General features: G+C 46.3%; 1 protein-coding gene across 25 annotated transcripts in view; it reads left to right on the top strand.

The window, feature by feature from the left end:
- KCNMA1 (potassium calcium-activated channel subfamily M alpha 1) overlaps nt 1-23,504 on the top strand; it is a 730,733-nt gene that overhangs the window by 502,256 nt on the left and 204,973 nt on the right. For all 25 annotated transcript variants that reach the window (XM_045083539.1, XM_045083521.1, XM_045083540.1 and 22 more), the window contains exons 10-13: nt 15,050-15,160; nt 17,730-17,835; nt 19,575-19,657; nt 23,235-23,304. In XM_045083539.1, the coding sequence (XP_044939474.1) occupies nt 15,050-15,160; nt 17,730-17,835; nt 19,575-19,657; nt 23,235-23,304 (370 nt within the window). The remainder of the gene's footprint in view (nt 1-15,049; nt 15,161-17,729; nt 17,836-19,574; nt 19,658-23,234; nt 23,305-23,504) is intronic.

Here is a 23,504-nt window from a genome sequence, read left to right as displayed (position 1 = left end):
TGAAAGATAGAGTTCAGACTCTTAAAATAGCATGCTTTGCCCCATGTTTCTGTGTATGCAAAAATCTACACACTAGACTTATGGACGCACGTACGTATACTCTTCTCCCCAGGGTTTCATCAAGTGAATGCCCAGAATGTAATTAAAACATATACACAATAGAGGGGATTGCGTGTGCGTATTTTACGTAGGAAGGACCTCTCCAACGATGCGCTGACAATTAACTTGTCAAAGAATTTAAGGGAACTTGTGACCCAAAGCTACAGACATGTACAACTTTGAAATCTAAAGATGATTTAGAGGGGAAAAAAAAAACCCCAAAACCAGAAAACCAAAAACACAAAAAATTAGGCAGAGAAGTTTAAGGTTTTGTTTATGCAACACCCAATTTCAGGATATTGGAGAACGTGGAGATTTTTGTTGGCGCCTCATTTTCGGTTTTCATCTATGTGTTGGGCGTAACGTAAACAATCCACATCACATCCCCAGACATCTTCACCATCAACATGGGATCAAGGGCCCGAGTGGCTTTTCCCAACACTCATATCGATGTTCCTCACTTGACCTCCCACAGGACCTCTAGAGCCAGTGGTAGATGTGAGGACATGTGCACATGTGAGCATCCACTGTTCTCTACTTTATCTTATTACGATGTATCGGGGCTCCTAAGAATAGGAATTGGGTGTCAGTAATCAGGGGTCCAATGTGTGGCCTATGCCTACAGTCTCTGTGGGCTGGAGGTCTTGGGGACAAATGGCCTCTTGGGCTGAGACCCCAGATTTTATTCAGAAGGGTAGACCGCCTACAGCCCAGCCTGCATCCCCCAGGGGGCAAATTGCTCCTTCTCTTTTCCTCCATGTAAAATCAAAGCTGCTCAGAGGTGGGGGAGCAGGGGGGTGAGGCTCCCATGGCCTTTGGGATCCCGGTTTTTTCTTCTTCCTCCCATAGCCCCTTGCCATTTCCCCCAGAGATTTCCTCTGTGTGTGTGACTCAGCCACTCCTGCTTAGTTTATGAGAACTGACAAGATCATGATCCGAGGTCATATGGCCAAGGGCCATGAAAAATAATCATCCATAGAGAGGAATCCATCTGCTGTTAGAGGTGGCCTGGCTGGGGAGCCATCCAGACCTTGTGTTTCCCATGATGGGCTTCTGGTGCCCCAAACTGAGGCAGTCCTTGGTCAGGTGTTTGGGAAAAGGGAGAATGAGATGTGTTTGGATTATTCTACTGGTTTCTGGTAGCCAAAGGCTGAGAAGATACAGAGAGAGGGAAATGAATAATAGAGGACAAGATGAAGGCAAAAGGGGGGCAGGAAAGTGAATGAGGTCTCCTAGAAGGAAGGGTCTCCTGGCTCATGGAGAGTCTGGGCCCCCCTTCTGGTTGGGGGAGCAATTGTCACAGACCAATATGACTTTAGTTCCAATATAGGAAAGCTGTCCGTGGAACTTAAATGCTATGGCTTCCCTCAGAACTTTTCTTTATGTAGACAGAGGAATGCCACATACTTGCCGATGAAAAGGGAATCACTATGACCCCAAGACTTGAGACTGCCTTCTTGGACCGTAGTGATACCTACAAACTTGCATATTTCTTAATCCTCATAGCAACCACATAAAGAAAGCATTACCATGTCCCTTTGCAGTGGGTAAGGAAATTAAGGAACAGAGAGATTATGGGACTTGCCTGATATTACACAGCAAATAAAGGATAGATTTGGGATTTGAACCCAGGGACAGTCTGCTTCATGGGGTTGTGTTGCCTCTAGCAATCATCTCTTGACACGTCTTTCTGTTCTGAACCCCATGGTCCTGTGGTTGTATGTTTTCCTCCACCCCTGCCCATGGGGGGCGGGGGCACAACACTGTGCACATGATGGAGAAGAAGAGAAATGCCCGAGTATCACTATGGGCCTCTCTCTTCCTTATGCTCGCCTATTGCTTCTAAAGGTCTTGCCCCCCACCCCCAGGGTCAAGGACCAAAGGTGGAAAGGGGACAAAACCATTTCTTCCTTGATTTTTCCCATTTGGTGAGACTAGAAATGTGTTTATCTCTTGTACATTTGTAACGATGAGGGGCTGGCTCTCAAGGATGGAAGGAGGGATCGTGGACCAAAATGAGATTTGTGCCTTGTTTGTGGGTCTCAACATTTTCAGCCCCTTTCTGGGGAGTTCATTTCCTAGGGTACCAGCCATGGCGGACTGTAGTGATCTGCCAGGTGTGGACACCCCCCCCCCACCCCGCCGGCAGAACCTATCTGAGTGGCATCTTGAGAAGAATGTTCCCAGCCCTGGCAGACATATCCACCTGTTCTGCTGGGTTCTGTGGCTGATCTGGGGGTGGTCTCTTCACTGTCAGTGAGACTTGGAGTAGCAGGAGCCCCTCCTGGAAAGTCCTGTGTTAGGTACACTCTCTGGGCTTGTTTCAGAGCCTTGGGTGGGAGTGGTACCTCTGTCCCTCAGGAGGGAGTTAGGGCAGACTCTGCCTTCAATGTGAGTTGTCATCTCTGGATTGTAGGTGGGAGCCCTAACGCCATAGAGGTTGGCAGAATTTATCATGCTTTTCTACGTAAAAATGAAAACAGATACTTTATTATGTTCTTTAATGTAGTGGTCATATTTTAAAAAGTATTCAGTAATTTAACAAGAATTTCATGACCTAAGAAATACTGGAGCACAGTTTGTTTCCTGCCTCCCTCTCTGTTCCTTTCATTGTGGCTACCGGATCCTTTTCAGTCTGTGGAGGTTCGCCGTGTACCCCCGTGCCCGGCACAGTGTGGGTTGTTTTGGGTGCGAGGGGTTCAGCGGGGAGCAAGCTACCCGTGGACCTGTCCTCAGGGTCATTGCGGTCACCAGGAGGTCACAGGCAATGTGCCAGGCTATGCATGACAAAACCACCAAGTACAAATTTTAATGCCTGTGGCAAACAATGAAAACAAAAAAGACTAAAATTCTGCTGTAGAGACAAACAGGGATGAGTTACCCTGAAGAAGTCCTGGGAGGTGCCATTTCAAAGGAGGGCCGGGTAGAGCCTGTTCCCTGGCTGCTGACCCCCGCTTCTGGTTCTCCTAAGCCAAGGAGAGCCAACACCCTAGTTTTAAAATTCATATTACATGAACCCCTCTTACAACCATCCATCTTTGGTTCTACCTTCACGGGACTAAGTCTTAAAATCCTATTTTCCTCTCAGGTTCGGCTTTGCCTATACAGTCGTCCTCACTGACTAACTGAGAGAGGGCAGTCTTCCCTGATTCCTTATTATTGGGTTCTTATTTAATTCTGTGCCTCTTCTCACATCAGAAATTGCCTCCTCTTCTCTCTGTGTGTGTCTTTTGTTCCTTTCTGAGACCACTTTCTATTCCCTCCTGCCTGGCTGTCTTGAAGTCCCACTCCATTCTCTCAACCACACTCCAGCTTTGCCCGCTGTGGTTCGAGACCACTTATTGTTTTTTAAAGGATTGGCACCTTAGAGGAGCTACTGTGCCAGGACAGACATTGCAGTGGATCCTTGAACAACACGGGCTTCAAGGGCGTGGGTCCATGTACATGCGGACTGTTTGGGAGAAATACAGTACAGTAAATGTGTTTTCGCTTTTTTGGGATTTTCTTAGTAACATTTTCTTTTCTCTACCTTATTTTATTATAAGAACACAGTCCGTAATAAATGTCACCTACGAAATTGGTGTCAGGTGACTATGTTCCTGGTAAGGCTTCTGGGTCAGTAGTAGGCTATTAATAGTTGAGTTCTGGAGGGAGTCAAAAGTTACATGTAGATTTTTGACCACACGAGGGTCGGTGCCCCCATTTATTCAAAGGTCAACGGTATTTCTTTACAAAGACTCACTTAATCTACCCCAGAGTCTACGCCCTCCCCAGGAGAGCTAGCGTGAGTCCTGCCTTCATCACCATCATCCCACATGTAATTATTGTGTGCTCGCTACACACAAGCACTGGGGATAAATGTAGTCACACCCATAGAGATTTCCAAATATGCCACAGCACTCTTGAGCTATACATTATTTGGCCACCAAAGTGGTTGGGGAGTTCAAACTCAGAGCTTACATAAGTTTGCCCTCTTGGTTCCCAGAGGTGACCGTGTTCCTACGATAACATTTCCATCTGGACTTTTTCTGATAAGGGCTGACTCTAGCACTTGGGAATAGGATGTGGGGTTAATTCGTGTGGTGTTGCCTTGGACCTGGTACCATACGTCTTTCCTTTCCTTTCCCCTCTACACACAGCGCGGGCAGTACTCCCTCTCCCTTCTGCACAGCTTGATGTGGTCCGTGGGGGTCTACTCCTATGGGGGGTGTTTCCTATAGGATGCCATTCATGATTTCTAGATCACAGACATCAATCTGGTTGAAATGTCACCGAGGCTTTGCTTTTCACACAAACTTCTATCCCTTGACAAGCAAGCCGTTCAGCCCTCTCCTTGCGCGGACCACGTGATGCGCAGGCTGAACTCCCAGCGATGTTTTCAGATTCCTCGATTTTAAAAGCCATAAATTAGCAAATCATCAACATATCACCAGGAAGGATCATCTGGTAGCCATTCTAGTCAGAAGGAAACACAGGCCCCAATAACTGATCTTCACAAAGATACGAAGAACTGTAGACAGACAGATACAGTAAATACAAAGACAAACAGATAATTCAACTTGACAGACCATCTTGGACTGATTAGACATTCTGCTTTGATTAGCATTAAACTTATGGGGGAGGAAAAAAGAATTGAGATTGCCCTAATACTTTGGGAAAATGACCCCTTGACTACTTCTGAAATTCAGAACCGAGGGGGCAGATACCCAAAGCAAGTGTCATTAGACGCTGTGTCGTATAATGTAATATGCTAGGTATTCCCTTCTGATGCGAGGGGTCTTGGTGGGTGTGGAGGTGGGTGCTTCTCTCTTTGCATCTGCTTTGGATTCTTGCAAGCCACGTCTTTAGTCCCTTTCAAACTTGAAGCTCTATTTAAAGAGACCGGGATGCATATTAAATCAATTTCCTGATAATACTAATGGAATGAAGGCTTGTCCCCCCTCCCCTCCTCCACTTTCCTGCTGTCTCTCTTCCCTTCCACACACTTATCAAAATGTTCCAGCTATTGTTCTGAAAACAAGAATAGAAATGTAGGTGGGAGATGAACTGTGTACCTAGAAAAAATAAAAAGTCATATTCAAACCTAGACTTTTGCTCTTAGATAGTCTTTCTTCTATTAAAAAAAAAAAAAGAATTCCAAATATGACTTTGCTAATTATAATCCCTGAAGAGTCTTTCTGCTCAATCTCACGTTTGATTGGGTGAATCCTCTCTGAGTAGGTTCCAAATCTAGAGAAGAAACACCACCATTGGAGAGCGCATTGCACTGCGTTTTCTGCCTTCCTGCTATGTCCTGCATTGTGAGAGAAGTCTTTCCAGAGCTGTGCACCATGGTTCCTAGTAGACTTGGGGTTTGTCCCACTGATGCTGCCGTCATGCACCAGGAAACTTTCAACTGTCCAAGCCCATTGTCTCTTTCTATTAAAAGAACTTTAGAGGCTGTTGCAGTGTGAGGCTTATGGAAACCTGATTCTGTGTCTCTCAGGGTTCAAACTCCCACATCTAGTGTGAGTGTTGCGTAACAATGACCTGCTCCCACTCCAGAACCGTGGGGACGGCTCCAGATATGGGTACCGATTTTCAGTAAAGGCAATCTTATCTCCCCTCTGTGTGCCTTCTTAATTAGGGGACAGGGAGGACATTCAGAGACAGGTTCGTGACCATCTCTGAGAGAGGTTTTGTGACCTTAACTACAGACCTCAAAGGCAAATGCCAGCTGGGCTGTAGAACAGATTTAGGAAAGTTCCCATCCCAGCATGTTTGCTCAGCTTACAAGTATGCGAGCCCCTGCTGTGCCCTAGTCACTGTGCTAAGTGCTGTGGTTAAAGGATGTGCAAGAACACATGATTATGCCTTCCTGGAGCTTACCTGAGACTTTGACCCATCGGAACCATCCAAGCTTCTAAACAGAAGCTTGATGATGTAGGAGCATCATTCCAGTGAAATGCTTTTTTGGCAGGAATCTTCTTCAGTGAAATCATGAAGGCTGCAGACATTTTAGAGGGAGTGCTTCTAACAGCAGTTGATAATTCATATTGTTAAAACGTACCCATTACTTTAGTTTGGGGCAAAGATAGCAGGGGGACTTGTGCCCCCCAAAACCTGTAGATCTAATGGTGGACCCAGTCCAGTATAGATTCAGAGTGACTTGAGAGGGTGGGGAAGTTGCTGATGCTCCCCCAAACCCCCTCTTTTTCATCCTCTATGGCGACCCCCGGTGGTGTGTTATGCCTCAGTGAGCCCTGGAACCTGTGGACTCCTCCCAATTCTTATGTGTATAACAGATGCTGGAAGCTAGCTAGAATGCTGGGTCTACTCAGGGTGGACTGGATAGCTAGCGGTGTGGGCTGACTGGGGCCACACCCTTGAGTACAACTGGGGAACAGGGCCACAATGTGTCAACTTGATTGTCTTTATGGGAAAGTAGTCCCAACAAGATTGCCCTAGGGCCATGGTGCATGATTTACCAGGGATGTTGGCAGGGAAGTGGGGCTGGCGTTTTACATCAAAGCTAACATACCTCCCCTCCACAAGGGCCAAAGAACGAACCATTTCTTTGCTCGAACTTGTTTTCCCTCTATTCTACCTTTATCCCCGGAGGGTGTGGTTCACCTTTGCCCTAGTCTTGTCTTGTCAGGGTCCCTTGTGTTCAGAAGCAGCGCCACCCAGTGGAGACAGGCAAATCTACTTTCATCTACAACAAGAGAGCGCTGTTCAGCGCCCTGATTTCTCTGTAAGAGCAGAGCACCATCTAGGATTGGAAGAATCAGGTCAAAGCAAGACCGACTTACCTGAAAATGGCCAGAGGCCACCAAGCCTGCAGTCATGGGATGAATAAAACATGGAAGGGCAAGGGTGTTGGGGAGAGCCAGGTAGGTATGGAATTGCCTACTTCAGATGGCTGTATAAGTCCTCTTCCAAGAAGGAAGAGAAAAGAGGAGAGAGAAAGAAACCAAACACCACCAGCCTACTGAGTCCTCGTGAAAATTAAGTGGCTCTTCCAGTGGGGGGGCTCGTTGGTTATAGGTAACAGAAATGGATTCTTGCTCACTTAAGCAAAAAAGGCATTTTCTTAGAAGGTTAGAATACCTTACAGAGGTATTCAGAGGAAAGCTGATGAGCAAAGATTTCAGAAAGGACGTGTTTGAGCCAGGCAAGCAGAAATTCAGGGATGGTCATGACAGGGTTTTTCAGGCAGGAGGGATCCCACCGGGACTTAGGTCAGTCCATGCAAGACTGAGAAGCATTGATTGGCCTAGCTCAGGCAAGGCACCTTGATTCAAGGTCCCAAGGCTGTATCTGATTAGAGAGGACTGGTTCCACAAATTAAAAATGAGGTACCACTGACAGAAGAGAGGGTACCTGCTGGACAGGTCAATATAAGCTGTGCCTCCTACATTGCGGTTGTCAGAATTTATTGATTTATTTTTAAAAATGTATTTATTTTAAAGCGAGAGATTGAGAGTCTTGGGGTGAGCAGTAGAGGGAGAGAGTCTCACGTAGACTCTGCGCTGAGCCCTGAAGCCTGATGTGGGGCTCAATCTCATGAACCCGAGATCACAACCTGAGTTGAAACCAAGAGTTAGATGCTTAACCAACTGCGCCACCCAGGTGCCCCTCAGAATTTATTTTTAAGACTTAGACAGAAGCTCCTTTGTAGCAATAAGCTACGAAAGAGGTGTGGTCATCCCTTATGTGTGGTCTGATTGTGGAGACCTAATCATGATGTCGGATGTGGGAGGCATAGATGCAGACTCCTCTGGTGTGGGTTACGTCCTGACCATCTGCATATGGGAAGAGGCACATGCTTTGTGCAGAAAGTTATGGTCTGGTCAGGATATCTCCCTATTCACTGAGGGAGCTACCAGGAGTCCGTCCCATGACCTTGGGGCTCTGTTTTACAGAGGTGCCTTTGCTGCGCTGTTGGGGACTATTTGCTCAGCCTTCTGCCCTTGTTGAGGGAAACAGCAAAACAGCCTGTCTCTTCCACGATAGCTCTATTGACAGCTGGATGAGATGATTACTTTATTCTCTTCCTCACTAGGAGGGAGAAGGCATTTCCTCTCTTTGTAATTAGCAAAGGACTAGCTGTGGCCCTGGGTAGGAGATTTTCTTATCTCTAAACCTCCTTGGGCTTTTCGTTTGCTGGTTTTGTTTTTTTACATTTGTGTTAACCGGAAGTGGCTACAGGCAGGGTTTGACATTGTGGCCTCGAGACACATTCCCAGTTGTTTTGTTTTTATTTTTGTCCTCCTTACGTGGACTATTCTTGTACAAGTTAGCAGAACCTGGTTCGTAGATCTGAGGTGGCAGAAGCAGCCAGTGATCTGACAGGCTCGAGATTAACCGTTAGGTTTCTTCTACACTTGCAGTGGCAGAGGGTGGCCAAGACAAGCACACTTTACCAACCAGCCTCTTGGTCAGTACATAGTTCCAGAAAGCCCAGCAAGCTTTGGGGTTCCTGAGCCAGGTCTCAAGGTAGGGTGGAAGGATGGGAGCCACACAGCCTGGGACTAGCGTTTGTTGGCCAAAGGTGAACTCCCGTACGTGGAAGTCTGTTCCTGTGGAACAGGCTCTCCATACAGGAGGAAGTGGGAAGGCGGGAGGTGGATAAGCTTTCTTCCTTTTGGACAGTGGGGTCCTGCACCTCAGGGGAAAGCCTCGGTAACCGTCACCCTGAAGGACACAACCCAAACCAGGTCAGGCTGTGTGACAAAACAGCCAGAGAAAGCACCACAGGTGACAATGGAACATCAAGGCCAGAATCTGCCAAAACCTCAGCTTGAATGAGAGCGTCTTGGAGAAATAGTTGTGTGGACACTGAATGGTTCCAATTCAACCTTGGAGGGACAACATGGAGTACTGACCACTGTGTGATTTGAGTTGTAGGGCCTCTCACCACCTGTACCCTGCTTTCTGCATGATAAAATGCTGCTGAATTGCCTTGACAAGTCCTTCTTAAAATTCATTCCCATCAAGCTGGTGGCTACCAATGGTGGCCGGGGGGAAGGGGGGTGGGTGGAAAGAGCATGATTAGAAGTCTCAGCAGAAAGACAGAAGAGATTCTAGCATATGTATTTGATATAAATATTATAGTTTTACAGAGACATCTAGATCAATATATGCCACGTTTCATCTGCCTCTCTGACAAAGTGAGCACAATGTATTCAGGGAAAGCTGTATAGGATTTTCAATTTACTCTGTGTGATTTATTGTGACAGGATAGCTATGGGTTTTTTAAGTTCTTTATACTTGTTCCAGTAAAAATGGATATAGTATCTTTAAAAATAAACAGCCCAGAGCTGTGCATTTTACATTGTCTTCCTAGAATGAGGCTCTTGCTAAAGAGAGATCTGAGACCTCCCTGCCCCATGGGGGGACCTGATGCAGTCAGATTTGCCTCAGTCCTGCTCTTTGGCTGTTTCGAAGGGGTGGGAATAGTGGGGAGGGTGAGCAGGGAACTGAATTAGGAAGTACTGCAGACGTCTAGACAAGATACGCTGGTAGCATGAACTAGAAGGGGCAGAGAGCTGGAACTCTGGTAGGGGGAATCCATCAGTGTCTGTGGGTACAGCCCACTCTGTCTGGGCCCTTTGTTTTGTAGTGACTGGCCCCAGTCTCCTGATTCCCAGTTCAGGCTCCTTTTAGCAACATCAGCCCTCTTTCTCTCTAGAAGGCATTAAAGTAAGGAGGTAGTGCAGCACTTGCTCTGCCCCTCATTGTGTTCTGAAACTCTGGACCTCAGTTTCCACATTAAAATAATAGTGGAGGCACTAGACTAAACATTCTGGAAGGGCCATTCTGATACTAAGATGATGTGAGTCTGTGGAGTGGGGCCCATCGCTGTCACAGTTCCCTTTTTCAAGGTTACTGGCTCTAAGCAACACTTTTAGTTCTCATTTAGCTCAACGCAACTTCAGTGGGTCTCTGGAGTCTTCATTCACTGGAGCCTTCAAGAGTTTGTGCCCCCCTGCCCCTCGGCATCCCTCTCTTATGCCTTGTGCCCTAGGTCACCTCTCCGAAGTTGTCCCTTCTGAAAGGCACCAGTGGAACTGTGTTCTGAAACATGTCCCAACTCAACTGGGGCATCCTGGCTTCCCTCCACCATCTCCAGGAAAGGAGGTAGACTGATGGAGGAGAATGCCTGGGATTTCATTCTGAAAGTGGAGATGCTTAATGATGGGAGAAGCACATCCATACTCTTTTAGTGAAGATGTACCCATGAAACAAGCACTTGATAGTTTGATAAACCCTGATACGGTGGCTAATAGTCAGGCACTATCCTTAATTGTGGTTGTTACACTCAACCACTGATGCCATGTTTGCTCCATGACACGTGAGGTTTCCCACACCTAATTCGGTCCAGCCCATGTTTACAGATCCCTGTCCCCAAACCAGGCGTACTTGCTTACACTGGATGACCAACTCCATTACACAAAATGCCATCTGCTACTATTCTAGCATTTCAGACACTTCTTCATGCATCGGAGAGGAATCCTTTAATCCAACCATTAACATTAGTTTATCCCAAGAAAGATTTGTTTAGAGAACTTGACAAAATTTTAAAAACAAAGAAGTCCCATTAGATCAGAAATGGTTATTGATTTAGGTTGTTGGCCGTCTTCACAAACCACATGACCAGGCCCTGTTGAAACCCATCATTAAGAATGCCAATAGTTTAAAGAAGTTCAAATCTAGAGCCACATTGGGAATAGTGTTAGTTACCACCCTAGTGGATTGTTTACCTTCAGGATCCTTGGGCTGGTGAGGCAGTCCTGGGCTGGACATAGCATATGATGTCTAAGATGGATATCTGCATCACCTTGCCATCCCTTGGTTTGCCAAATAACGTGGCTTCAGTGTAAAAGAACCTGGTTAGAGTTTCTGCCATGGTTCAGCCTTTGTTGCCTTGAGCATGTGCAGCTAACATTGAGTGATCCTATAACAGGAGGATGTTTTAAATGAGAATCATCTCTTTCCATACTATTTCCCAGGCTAAGCCTCTCTCCTGGCCCAGTGAGAATCTCTTCAGCCTCCCTTCCGCTCTGTGATGAGGAGGACATGCTGCAGGCCCAGCCCTGCCCGCCGTCAAGGAGCAGAAGCTGAAATACTCCAGCCTCTGCTCTCTGCACCCATCACTTTCATCCCAGTGAGCCTTAGGGCCAGAGACCTGGGTCACATCCTGGGCAAGTCACTTTCTTGCTGTGGGATGTCAGGCATGCAGCTTAAGGAAATTGAGGTTAAGAGAGGTTATCTGCAAAGATGCAGGTTGTAGAAAGTAGGGTTGTTTGAGGATCAGATGGGATTCGAGAGGCCCTGCAGAACTTTACATCGGTTACCTACTGATTTATAGATATCACATGAATCCTACCATTTAATAATACTTCCAATAGCCATCATCTATTTAAATAAATCCTCAAGATAACCTCATGAATCAGGTACTAACTCCAGCCCCTTCAAGACTCTAACTTTATCATTGTAAAATACAGAATTGGTACCTTGCCTAAGACCATTTAGTTATTTAGTGTCTGAACTGAGCTAACACAGGGCTATTGTAGTATGAATCTCACATAGTAGATGTCATGGAATCGGGCACAGATAATTTTGGATGAGGATCTTGTTGGCATCCTTCAAATCGTGCACTGTGAATAACCATCATTCTGCGCGAAGGCAGTCACACCCTGCTCCCAGTCTTAGAATACTTTCAATTGTGTTTTCAGTCACTGGGGATACAACAAGCTATGCTTCTCTTTTCCCTGCAATAACATCCTTCCCCCAACTCTGGTTCCTGGAATTTTCAAAAGTCCTGATAATATTTCTGGAATGTAAATTTTCCCTTTTCACCATCCGTCGCTCTGTGCTCCTTCAGGGCCCCCCGTGCTCCCTCAGACACAGGCTGGTGGGAGCCGGTCTTCTAATGCAGATGCTGACTTAGAGAGGGGACTTCTCCCCATCCATCAACTCTAACTGCATTCAAACATGTTCAATATGTGGGCTTCTTGATAACTTCCACTCTATGGAAAACAAAATGGAGGGAAATGATTATTGGCACAAAGGGGGGAAGTCATAAATCTTCAAATCAGATATAGGACAGATTGGAACAATATGGGTTCTCCAAGGTTGCCATGATAATGTGCCTAATAACTCTCCTTGGGCAAAAAGGCAATCTGCTTTCAATCAATCTCGCTTTTTCTGAGCAAAAATACCAATTATGTGGAAGGAAGATTTTTTTTTTCCTCCCTTTTTGATAAAGGCTGCTCTCCACCCCAGAAATCATGCTGTAGCTAAAAGATATATATTCTCAATTGTCTAGAATGGTATTGGACAGCTAGCCTCAAATGAGAAAAGTCAATCCTTTTTTTTTTTTTTTCTCTCCTCTCCTGCCTGCATTTGTCTACTTCTTAAGAGAACTGAGAGCTAATTAAAGGCTTAAGGGATAATATTGATTGCATTGGAATATATTTTATATGTACCCAGCACATTTTCAACTAAGAGAACCCTGACTCTCTCTAAGGCTGAATAAATCAGCTGACGGGGCCTTTGATTCAAGGGTGAGAGGGTGAACTCATCTCCTTCCTTTCCACTTTTCACACATCTGTCCTAGAGATGAATGAGTTCAGAACAGGGAGAGGGAATGCTGGCAGATGTTCATTCAGTCCTTTGCGTACAGGATGGGAAGGATGAATGTTCAGGCATTTTCCCGGACCTATCATTGATTCGAGTCCAAGTGTGAATAATCACCAGGCTTCTACTGGTATAGAACTTTGAGCTTTGCTGTGCCTGGGACAGGAAGCTGGCTGGGTGGCATTAACTTCTCTGATCCCTCATCTGTTGGATGGGAATAAGGAGCTTGCCCAAGATCACACACATCCTTGGTGGCAGAGCAAGGGATCCTGTCTGGCTTATTCTCACATCCAGGTGAACGGGAGGGCCTCCACCACATATGTGTCCTGTGGAGGTGCCCATACATCGGATTCATGCTGGCCTTGTTTGCAGTCATGGAAGTCTGTGGGCAGAAAACATTACAACTGTCCCCATGCAGCCCTGGATGTCAGATCAGGACACCCTGTGTCTTGGTCACTTTCTGAACACCCCTGGCAAATTCAGAATCAGAAATCTTATGCAAAACATGCAAATCCCTTTACGGCCTCTTTTGTCCATATAAATGCTCATGTGCTACAAGAAATATTTTAAGAGATGGCAGGATAAAAATGTATGTAATCCAAGTGTTTGGTTCATGTCCCGTGTTCTGACCCCCGATGTATTTCTAGAGGGAGTTAGTCATGTGGGTGTGGGGCATTTGGAGAGGTGGCCAGGGGACCTCCTTGAACCTGGCTGGTCCTGGCTAGAAAACAAAGTGATCGTGTTGGAACATCTCTTCTGAGGCAGCCCACAGACAGTCTTTCCTTCCCAGGATGGCCTTTGCTTGCCCGGCCCCTGAGTGAGTGTGGCACCGTAACAATAACAGTCCATAATGGTGATATTATTAACTGCATTGTGCATATTATTGATTTACTCTTTGTTCTGCATCATTATCCTTTCACCAATGAGTTGACTGCCTTATTCTCACATACTTAGTCAAGCACCAAATTACAGCGAAAGGGCAGGCTCTTGTAATGGCATCTAATGGAACATTGCATAAGCAATCATCACTTCCTCCCATTATGAGCTGCCTCCAGCCAATGAGCTTTCTGCCTTGTTGGAATGTGCACCGAGCAATTATGAGGTGCAGGGGGCCTAGCCATTCTAAAATTTTTTCCCACGAAATTACGTGCTTCAGTGTTCACCCCCTGCCCGTGCCTTAGAACCTGGGCAGGGACTCAGCCTCTGTCCCTAGCAGCCTGAGAGGCACAGGGACCTGGGCTGAGCCCCTTGCTATGGTCTTCTTATTAGAAGCCAGAAGATTGCCTCTCCACAGTCGGGCTCCAGATTTGGGTCATGGGGCTAGCCCTTGCACCAAAGGGCTTAGTCCTGATGGAGCGTCAGATACTAAATGTTAAGGGCCACCGGGTAGCCAGACTGGTTCAGATTTCAGATTCATCAGATGGGTCCAGGAGCCCAAAGATGTTGGGTAGGATGATTGTCCCAGCAGTTCTGGAAGAGAGGCTCATCTCTCCAGGGGAAGCCACCATCTCTGGAAACAGAAGTCCAAACCTTGCTGGATCAAGGCAAACCATTCCTGCCTCATCCCTTTCTAGCTTCTCCCCATCTTGAAGTAGAACGCTGTGGCTCTTGTGGAAGTCCTGGGCAGCCCAGGGAAGCAGCTGTCTGGGGATGCACAGCTTGTGGCGTGATCTGCGATTCCATAGGCGTCCCATCCCCATTTAGCCCTGAGTAATGCTCACTTACTGTAAAGTGTTACATGCCCCCATTGTCGGAGGAGTTATGGCGGAAAAATGCAAAATTTCCTTTTTACTGCTTATGGCCAGCAGAGCCCATAACGTGTCAAGCCGCACATTAGCCACCCTGATAAAAGTCCGCTTTCTTACACACAAAATCATCGTTTCAGCAAGATTTGTTATCTCATTACCTGATAAGCTCTATGTCATAAACCAAGACTCATTCGGTAAATCTCTCAAGAGGACGCTTTGTGGGCAGAAAGGGAAAGATATGAATCTGCAAGGGACTTGATAATGCAGCATTTAAGCACAAGCATAATGTCACTTATTGTTCAATGCATAAAACCACTTGGCCAAACGGTTGGGCTTTTAATAGGATTTTGTGCAGCATCAGGTGAGAAGCCATATGCCTTTTCTGCCAAGGAGTCTCTGAGCACCTGCCAGCGCCACTGCTTTGCCTCACGGCCCTCTGGGGATGGGAGCTGGGCTTTCACGGAGGTCTGGGGAGGAGAGCAATGCTTCCCTGCAGCTGTGCGCTTCCTCTGTCTTGCCTGGGGTGGGTGCTGGGTCAGCGCGGGGCTAGCCCCATCTAACTGGCTTCTCCTGTTCAGGCACATTGTGGTCTGCGGACACATCACTCTGGAGAGTGTTTCCAACTTCCTGAAGGACTTCCTGCACAAGGACCGAGATGATGTCAATGTGGAGATCGTCTTTCTTCACAAGTAAGGGGCCCCTGCTGTTTCGAGACCTTCCACTCAACCAGGCACCCTGAGGAGGAGTGTCTGTAGGAGTGGTGGTGCGGGCGCCATGTTGGGGGGTTTCAGTGCAGAGTTGAATCAGCCATGACCCCAGATGGCCTCCTTGGAGAGGACAGTATGGAACCCATGGAAAGGGAACCAACACATTAGTTCAGTGGTGAGAATGGCACCTGCTTCTGGGGAGGCAATTCTGGCAAAGAAGAGTGAAGTTCATTATGGGTCAAACACGTCATTACCGTCTCTTCAGCTGTCTGGATCAATTCGATCCAGGTGTGTCCGCAGGCTCTGGTGTGGAATGATTAGCTGTCTAGTGTGGACTCTTTATAAGGGCAGGAGGGACAGAGTGGTCAGGCAAGACACAAACAAGAGGAAGCAGGGTATGAAGTATTAACAGCTGCAGCAACAATGGCCATTTCTAGAAACCTCAGTGTAGGACCCTGTGCTGGTCCCTGCCCGTGCATAATGTCTCTCCCTTCATCAACACGGGGAGTCAAAGTGCATGCTGTGAACTCAGAGTATTCTATATGAATCTTGCTGAAGAGGTTATTTAACCTCCCTGGGCCCCAGTTTTCACATTCATAAGATAGGGAGATCACAGTGGTTTCATTCTACCCCGTAGGGAGAATGAAAAGAAATAATCCTTATAAAGTATACAGAGCAGAATCAGGCACACAGGAAGTGCTCAATAAATATTTGCTATTATTGTGAAAGATAACATGCATTAGGTTGATAAGCAACTTAGAAGATAGGTCTTACTGTGTTTGCTGTACAGTTGAGGAAAGCAAGACCTCTCCTGCTCAATATGGTTGGGACTTTAAGCTTCGCCTGATCCCCTTTTAGGTAAAAGATAGTCTGCCGAAGGGATAGGGAGTCTGGAGACTTAGGCATGTTAACTTGGGTGGCACCATCTTTTTTGATGGACATTGGGCCACCATAGTGCCAGCACTAATTCCAAGTGATCTAGGGATAAAGCTTATGAGTTGGTGTTGACTGCATAGCAGGCTGATGGCCCAGGACTCAATCCTGCCCTGAGATCCCATGGAATTCGACTTCCCTATAAGCTTCTGTTCTGTGCATCTCCTTCTTTTTGACATTTGTCCATAGAATACCAAACTGACCACCATGTCTGAGTGCTAGCATTTTGCCTCTCAACACTGAATTCTCCAAGTTCTGAAAGGACCAGCCAGACCATGAGTGCAGGAGCAGAACTCACAGATTCAGTTTGGTGCTTAGCCTGTCCTTACCAGCTGAGGGGCCTGTCCTCTGCAGAGCATTATGGGAGGTTCAGGAGAAGTAGTGTACGTAGGTTTTGCCCTCATATCGGTTGGGATTTCAAGATGAGCACGTGTGCAACAATGAGAGCTCAACATCTAACCTATATTCACTGACTGAAGTCAGTTTCATCAGGAGGCAGAATTGCACCGGGCACTTGCTTCAAGGAGAGACCAGCATTTCTTGCATGACCAGGCAGACTTCCCAAGAGGGCCTCAACCAGTAATGGGTCTCAAATACTGGTCCAATGTGCACGGGCTCGGTTTCTCTCTCACCCATGGCTTGAGACTGAATCAACAAGCCAGTGGCCAATGCTTTACTTGCTGGGATTCACCTTCATGTCCCCAGCATCTGTCAGTGTCAGCAATGTAGTAGATGGCCCAGTTAATTAACCTCTTGAAGATTTAGGTTAATAACATCCCTTCCTCCAGGGTTGTTTTGAGGTTTAAATGAGTTAATATTTGTCAAGTGCTTGGAACAGTGTCTGCCGCATAGTAAGTGCTGGAAAACATTAATAATTTCTACTAAGTACTTAATGAATGTTAGGCAAGCATGGACGAACACAGTTCTTGGAACCTAGTAGGTTTGAACCAAATATCATCTCCCCAGCGCCTAGCCTGATACCTTATAGAGAGTAGAAATCTTTCATCTCCACAGAAGTAATAAATGGATGAGTGAATCCATCAGTGTTTTAATCCTTGTCCTCCAATGGGAATGATGTCTGGACAGTTCAGCACCGAGAATGATGAATAGTGGACACATGTGTGAATCAAGAGCAGTACCGAGAGTACATTAACTCGGTCTGTGCCTGCTCAGAGGTGACATGTTTTGATCCAGGCCCTGGGGGATGAGAAGTCCATGTGGCTGAGAACCAGAGAAGAGGCTTTGAGGGAGGGAATGGCAGGAGGATCTGCCAGGGAGCGCCTTCAGCTAATCTCTGATGTCACAGCTCCGTCTCTCTATTCATAAAGTCGGGATTCTGTTGCTAACAAAGTTGAAGACGGTTCGCCTCATAGGCCTCCGACTTTGTGAAAACTGCGAGCCTCTTTATTTTACCTTGGTAATGGTTTGGGTTTTCAGTGGGCTGGGGTTTTATTTCTCTCGAGGGTGAACCTTTTATTTCTGGGAAGGAAAGGGGCTGCTTTGAAGGTGAAAGCCTTTTCCTAGGTCTTTCTCTTTGGAAGTCAGAGAGAAAGAAGGCCATAGAAGCAGAAATACCGGAGTCTATTATATTAATGGCTGTTTCTTCTCTTCCTGCCAGCATTTCCCCTAACCTGGAGCTTGAGGCTCTGTTCAAACGACATTTTACTCAGGTGGAATTTTATCAGGGTTCAGTCCTCAATCCACATGATCTTGCAAGAGTCAAGGTAAGAAGTAAGAGGTGACTTCTGCTTTTATTCCATCTGAGAGGGGACTGACTCTGTGGTGATGGCACATGCCTCCTAGGATGGCCAAGAGTCACCTCTGCACCCCTAATGAGATAAGTCAGATGCCACCAGCCTTGACATCCCCCTTTCCCTGGTCCCAGAGTTTCATTTCCTCTGGCACTTGCTAGGCTACTTCCCTCACTTGGACTGTCATAAAATGAAAGTTATTTTGCCAGTTCCCTCAATGTCAGCACTCCTCAAGGAAGTAGACCAGTTGTACGGATTCGGTAACCTCATATACAATGTAATAATCAAGTAATTCCCATCTTAAGTTGGTCTCTGTGTAGCTCTGAAATCTATTATTTACATTGGAAAGGAGCATAACATGAAGGATAAAGTATAAATAAAATTCTGCCAGGCCATAAAACATTTTTAGCTTCCTTTTTTTTTCCCTGCCACCAAAGACTAAAAGCATAAAACTAAACATGCAGATATCTGATATCACTTGGTAAAGGGCTAATCTTTCATTCCAAAATCTGTTAAGTTAAAAATTTTCTTATAAAGCAGACGTGAGGCTTATAAAGTAAAAGGATAGAGCAAAGTGACATCTGCTATTTTGCTCGTTTTATATAGATTTTGTAAACACGTTCAATATTTGCATGGCAGTGGATATAGACATATTGTGAATCCACTGACTTCTAAATACTAACTGTGGTCACTACATAATTTAGTAAATAATGTCATTGGCAAACATGAATAAGCTGAAGGATCTGGGTAAATTCTTTGGATTATTAAAGAAAACTAGAGACAATTTGTGACATACAGCGGAGGAAACAATGGCCTCCCACCAAAATGCAGGAATGGTCTATTAAGTACAACCTATCAAGTCGGACAGATTGCAGGCCTGAGCCAGAACAAGAATTCTTATGCTTATAAAGTCCAGTTAATCTTAATATTATCCAGACATGATCCAAGTTATGACTAATGTGAAATCTAATGAGAACTTGGAGAAAATAGTTACTGTTCAAGGACCTAATTTGATGCAAGCAATTATTAGCATAGTTCATCATTCCCTCAAAGGCATAAATCTTATTTTGACTCATGTTTAGAGAAGTCAGTAGGTTTTGAGGTCATCTGTAACACATCATTTCATATACATAGATTTGTTGTCTTTCGAATATCTGAATGCTAATTGAATACTAAATAATACTGAGTTGTTATCTGATTTAGGGCTTTTATTTCCTCCTGTTCCACAGTTAAGATGTGAAAAAGGTCAGATGAAGGACTTTGGAGTCTCAATATCTGAATCCTTGACTATTCAATTAACTTGGTAACCTGAGAGAAGGGATTTAGCTCACCTGACGCCATTTCCCGACCAGAAAAATTAAGATGATGGGGTAGATCCATTGGTAGGGAAAAAAGGCAGAGAAGGGACTAAAAGGCTTCGTTAATTGTTATTTAAAGAAATCTGGAAAGATTACATCTAAGTCACTATGCCAAATGAAAAGTATAATTACGAAGGTCCACGTTGTACCCTCGAACAACAACAAGATGAAATGTTTATACTATAACAAGAACTTGCGAGCTACATTTTCGACAAAAACTATAATCTCTCTGGATTATTTTTTTCTTTCCTTGCAAAGCACCAGATTCCCCAAAAGCTGTCGACAGAGAAAGACTGCAACCAGGCATGGCTATTTACATGTTTGTATTCTGTGATTTTCCTTTCCGTGTCTTAGATAGAGTCAGCAGACGCGTGCCTCATCCTTGCCAACAAGTACTGCGCTGACCCTGATGCTGAAGACGCCTCCAACATAATGAGGTAACACTGGGGAGGCCAGGGAAGGCTCTGGGCTTGGCGCTCTGCAGCCCCTAGGCTGCCCTTTCAGGTTCTCTGCAGAGCATCATCTCTGTGGGAACTTTTTTCCCACAGAGCCACTCTACAAATATAGGTCCAGGGGGAGCTGAGGTGCTGTGGCTGTGGAGGGCAGTGCCACAAGGCATCATAGACAGGAAGCTTATCCTTGGCAGATGGGACCCCTGGGGCTCACAGTGGGTCTTGTGTTTGAGATGTTTCAGACAGGACTAGGAAAGAGAGATTGAGATGGGTGTAGGCTTGAAGTAAGGTACCATTTTCCCGAAGGGGGATGGACCTGCCATGACTTGACTGTGGGTGATTTTGTCTGCCAGAGATACTTAGAGATATCTGGAGATGTTCTTGGTTGTTGTAATGAACGGATGACACTGCTCACATCCCAGGAGGTAAAGGCCAGGCATGCTGTTCAACATCCTACAACACACAGGGGACAGTTCCCCGCAGCAGGGAATTATCTGGCTCCAAATGTCAGTAGTGCCAAGCTTGAGAAGCTCCATGTTGGAACTTTCCAAGTGTGTCTGTGGCATTGATTAATATCCCCCTCAAAGAGGAGTTGGTTGACTGATGGGCTTGTTTCAGCCAGTTTCCCAGAATGAAACAGTGTCTTCACTGAAAGCCTTCTCAGTGCTTTTAATACTAACATGCTTTTCTAAGATAATGATCGACAGAGAACTTAGCAAACCTATTTGACTCCAACCCTCCCCTTCCCCCCGCCCCCCAGCACCTTTATTTACAGAACATCTTTGGGTGGGCAGGGACACACTCTGGAGACCACCACCCAGTGCCCTCCCTGGAAATGGGTGAGGCCCATGGAAGGCCATCTCCTGGCCTGACCTGACATGGCTGACCCCCACACTTCCTATTCTTTTCTCATTTCAGAAGAACACTGTTCTTCGACAATGGAATGACAAAAAAAGATATTTAGCTCCGGAGAGTTAAAGCCCCTTAGGATTCTTCTTCTCCCCTCCGGCCTACATTGCGGAGGAGTTAAGAGGCCTGGAAGGGAATAATACAGAGATGCTTCTGGAGAAGAGATGAACTAAGAGAAAACATTCCCTCCCACTACATTCCCAGGAACTCTTGCCTAATTGTGAGCAGCCGTCCTTTGGTCCAGACAGACCTCCCTCTCCCCACAGCTTGGTTTGCTGCAGCCTGGGAATGTACTGGGATGAGGGCTTGGGAAGTGGCATCTTCACCATGCTCCCGTCTCCCTTCCTTTGCTTCTAATCGGTGGCCCCAAGTGACATGAGCTTTCCCATCACTGAGGTAGGTGGGGGACTCCCCTGGTGCTTCGGGGATGAGCACGTCTTTCCCTCAGCATCTGGTGTCTGTGTCTGGCAAGCGACATCTGGCACAGTATTCTCTTTCCTCCCGCTTTTCTTTGGCAATATGTTTTCACGCAGTTGTTTTAAGGAAGTTGACGCATGAACTCTTGTCCCCATGGCGCTTGCCAGCCTGCCGGGAGGTGGTGGAATGGGGACATATGTCCACACCTGGGTCCACCCCCTAAACTAGTCACAGCTGGAAAGTGACTACAACAGCTCACCATCGGGTGCTCCAGAGGAACCCCCTTCCTGAACTAGGATTTCCATCCTTCCCCACGTTTTCATGTCATCTGAAATGATAAAAACGTAACCTTTCAGGAACTAGTCTTCCTGATCTTGAGATTTTCAAACATAAAAACAAAAGAAAAGAAAGTGTAATGTGTTGATCCCTGGAGAAGTTTGGGGGCTAGTGCCTCCCCCCGCCCCTTCCAAAAGTGAATAATGGAAATGAGTAATAGTTTGGAAATGGGCATTTCTCTGAATGGCAATATTTCATTTAAGCCCAGGCTGCGGTAGGGCCAATATGAAGACTTGTCAGTTACCAGGGTGTTTGGCGGGACGCCACCGCATGAAAATTACAGGACAGAGGTAGCATCAGACATGTAATGAAGCCATGCAGTAACCAGAATCAGAACTATGGCCCAGGCAGCAAAAGGAATGGAAAGTCCAGGGTTAAAAACTGGGCTCTGTCTTTCCCTTATTTGTATAATCCTCCTTTCTCCTTCTTTTAATGAGACCAATCTGCCCCTCTTGAAATTAAAATGTCAACGAGTCATTTGAAATGAGCTAATGCAGGAGACCCCCCCGCTCTGGCAGTGAACGGAATTCGGAATTCAGGGCTGACTGAAGCTCAAAGTCCTTGAGTTATAAGCGAGAGCCAACACAACACTTTTTCAAAAATAAAATGAATTGCTTCAAGAGCAAAAGCCCAGGGTGAATTTGTGCAGGAAGAGGCTTCTGTGCGATCCATTTCCTAAATTCACAAGTTGTAGCTTTTCAGATAAAACTGCTCCCTGCCTTCTCTCCATTTCTCCCCGCACGGAGACGTTTCTTGGTGCAGAGTTTGTGGGGGTGGTCCTAATACACGCACTCGCATTTCTGATTAGGCTTCTCGGTGGGCCGTCCTGTGGAATTCCATTCTTTAGCCTTCCTTGTCACAGAAGGAAATGTGCAATGTCACCTCTGACAGAGTCGGTAATGACAAAAACCATAACTTACACGTGGCGAGAGCTTTTAATGATTTCAAAGCATTTCCACATCTGGTCTTTCATTTGCTGCTCATACCAAAGCCTGTGAAATAAATAAAGCAGGTACCATTGCCCCCAACGTCCAGATGAGGAAACAGTCACAAAGAACCCAGGGATTTCCTGAAGGTCACCCAGTTCCTTAGTACATTGGGACTGGAATCCAGGTGTTTCTACTCCTCCATATGTAGCCCAGTCTCAGGGAGCAGAAGCCAGGGGTGGATTGGGGGAGGGCAGTGACTCATCGGCAGTATAGACTGAGGGCAGTTTTCCTGGGTGCTAGGGGGCAGGGAGAGTGGAATTTTCTATCAGACGGTGGCCGTCCAGCCAGCCTTGGATTTTTATTTTCCACCAGCATTAAAGTCTTCACTTAGACTCTATTATCTATCAAAGGCTGAGTCATTGATCCCGACATAAGAACCCTGCTCAGAAATCATTTTTGTCAGTGGCCTTGTGTGTGTGACAGTTTAGTATCATTTGTCAGGCTGGTTGTTTGATTCGTCATTGTTGTCTCAAGTTGTTAACTTGGAGAACTGGACTCAGAGCAAGTTGCTTCTAGGCTTGTCCCCAGGGTATGTGAGATTGCAAACCTCCCTTGGCCCGTGGCTTGAGGCCGCCTTATTTAGATGTCTCTGTAGGCAGTAAGCCCCTGACCCTGCTCTGGATCACCTGTGCCACTAAACGGGCCCACACGCGACACCAAGGCACCAGAGAACCGCTCTCTTCTTTCCTGCCCCACGCACAGTCTGTGGTCATTCTGTTGATTTCTTTCTCATGCTGCCATGGGGTACAGTGATGGACACCGTTTAACCAGGCCCTGTGCCGGCAAGCCTTCTGGATGGTCCTGGCTGCTGGCCCCGCATTCACTCTGTTTGGGTACGGTCAAATTCGTGTTCCCGTCAGACTCCAAGAGTTAGACAGACCCCGCCTCAGCTGTGGTTCTTTCTTTTTCAGAGTCATCTCCATAAAGAACTACCACCCGAAGATAAGAATCATCACTCAGATGCTGCAGTATCACAACAAGGTAGGACAGCGAGAGGCCGGGCCCATCCCAAGCTCAGAGGTGCACAAGCATGCCTGGTCTCTCTCCTCTCATTGTACAGATGCATGTGCACACACACACACATGTGCACATGCACACACACATGCCCCCCACACACACACATGTGCACACATGTGCTGTAGTAATCCAAAGGGCTAGACAAGGGGTGCTGGGTCCATACC

This window comes from Mustela putorius, unplaced genomic scaffold (assembly GCF_011764305.1).
Source record: "Mustela putorius furo isolate JIRA1106 unplaced genomic scaffold, ASM1176430v1.1 tig00000698_pilon_pilon_pilon, whole genome shotgun sequence".
Taxonomy (NCBI): domain Eukaryota; kingdom Metazoa; phylum Chordata; class Mammalia; order Carnivora; family Mustelidae; genus Mustela; species Mustela putorius.
This window is presented reverse-complemented; position numbering and strand designations above follow the sequence as displayed.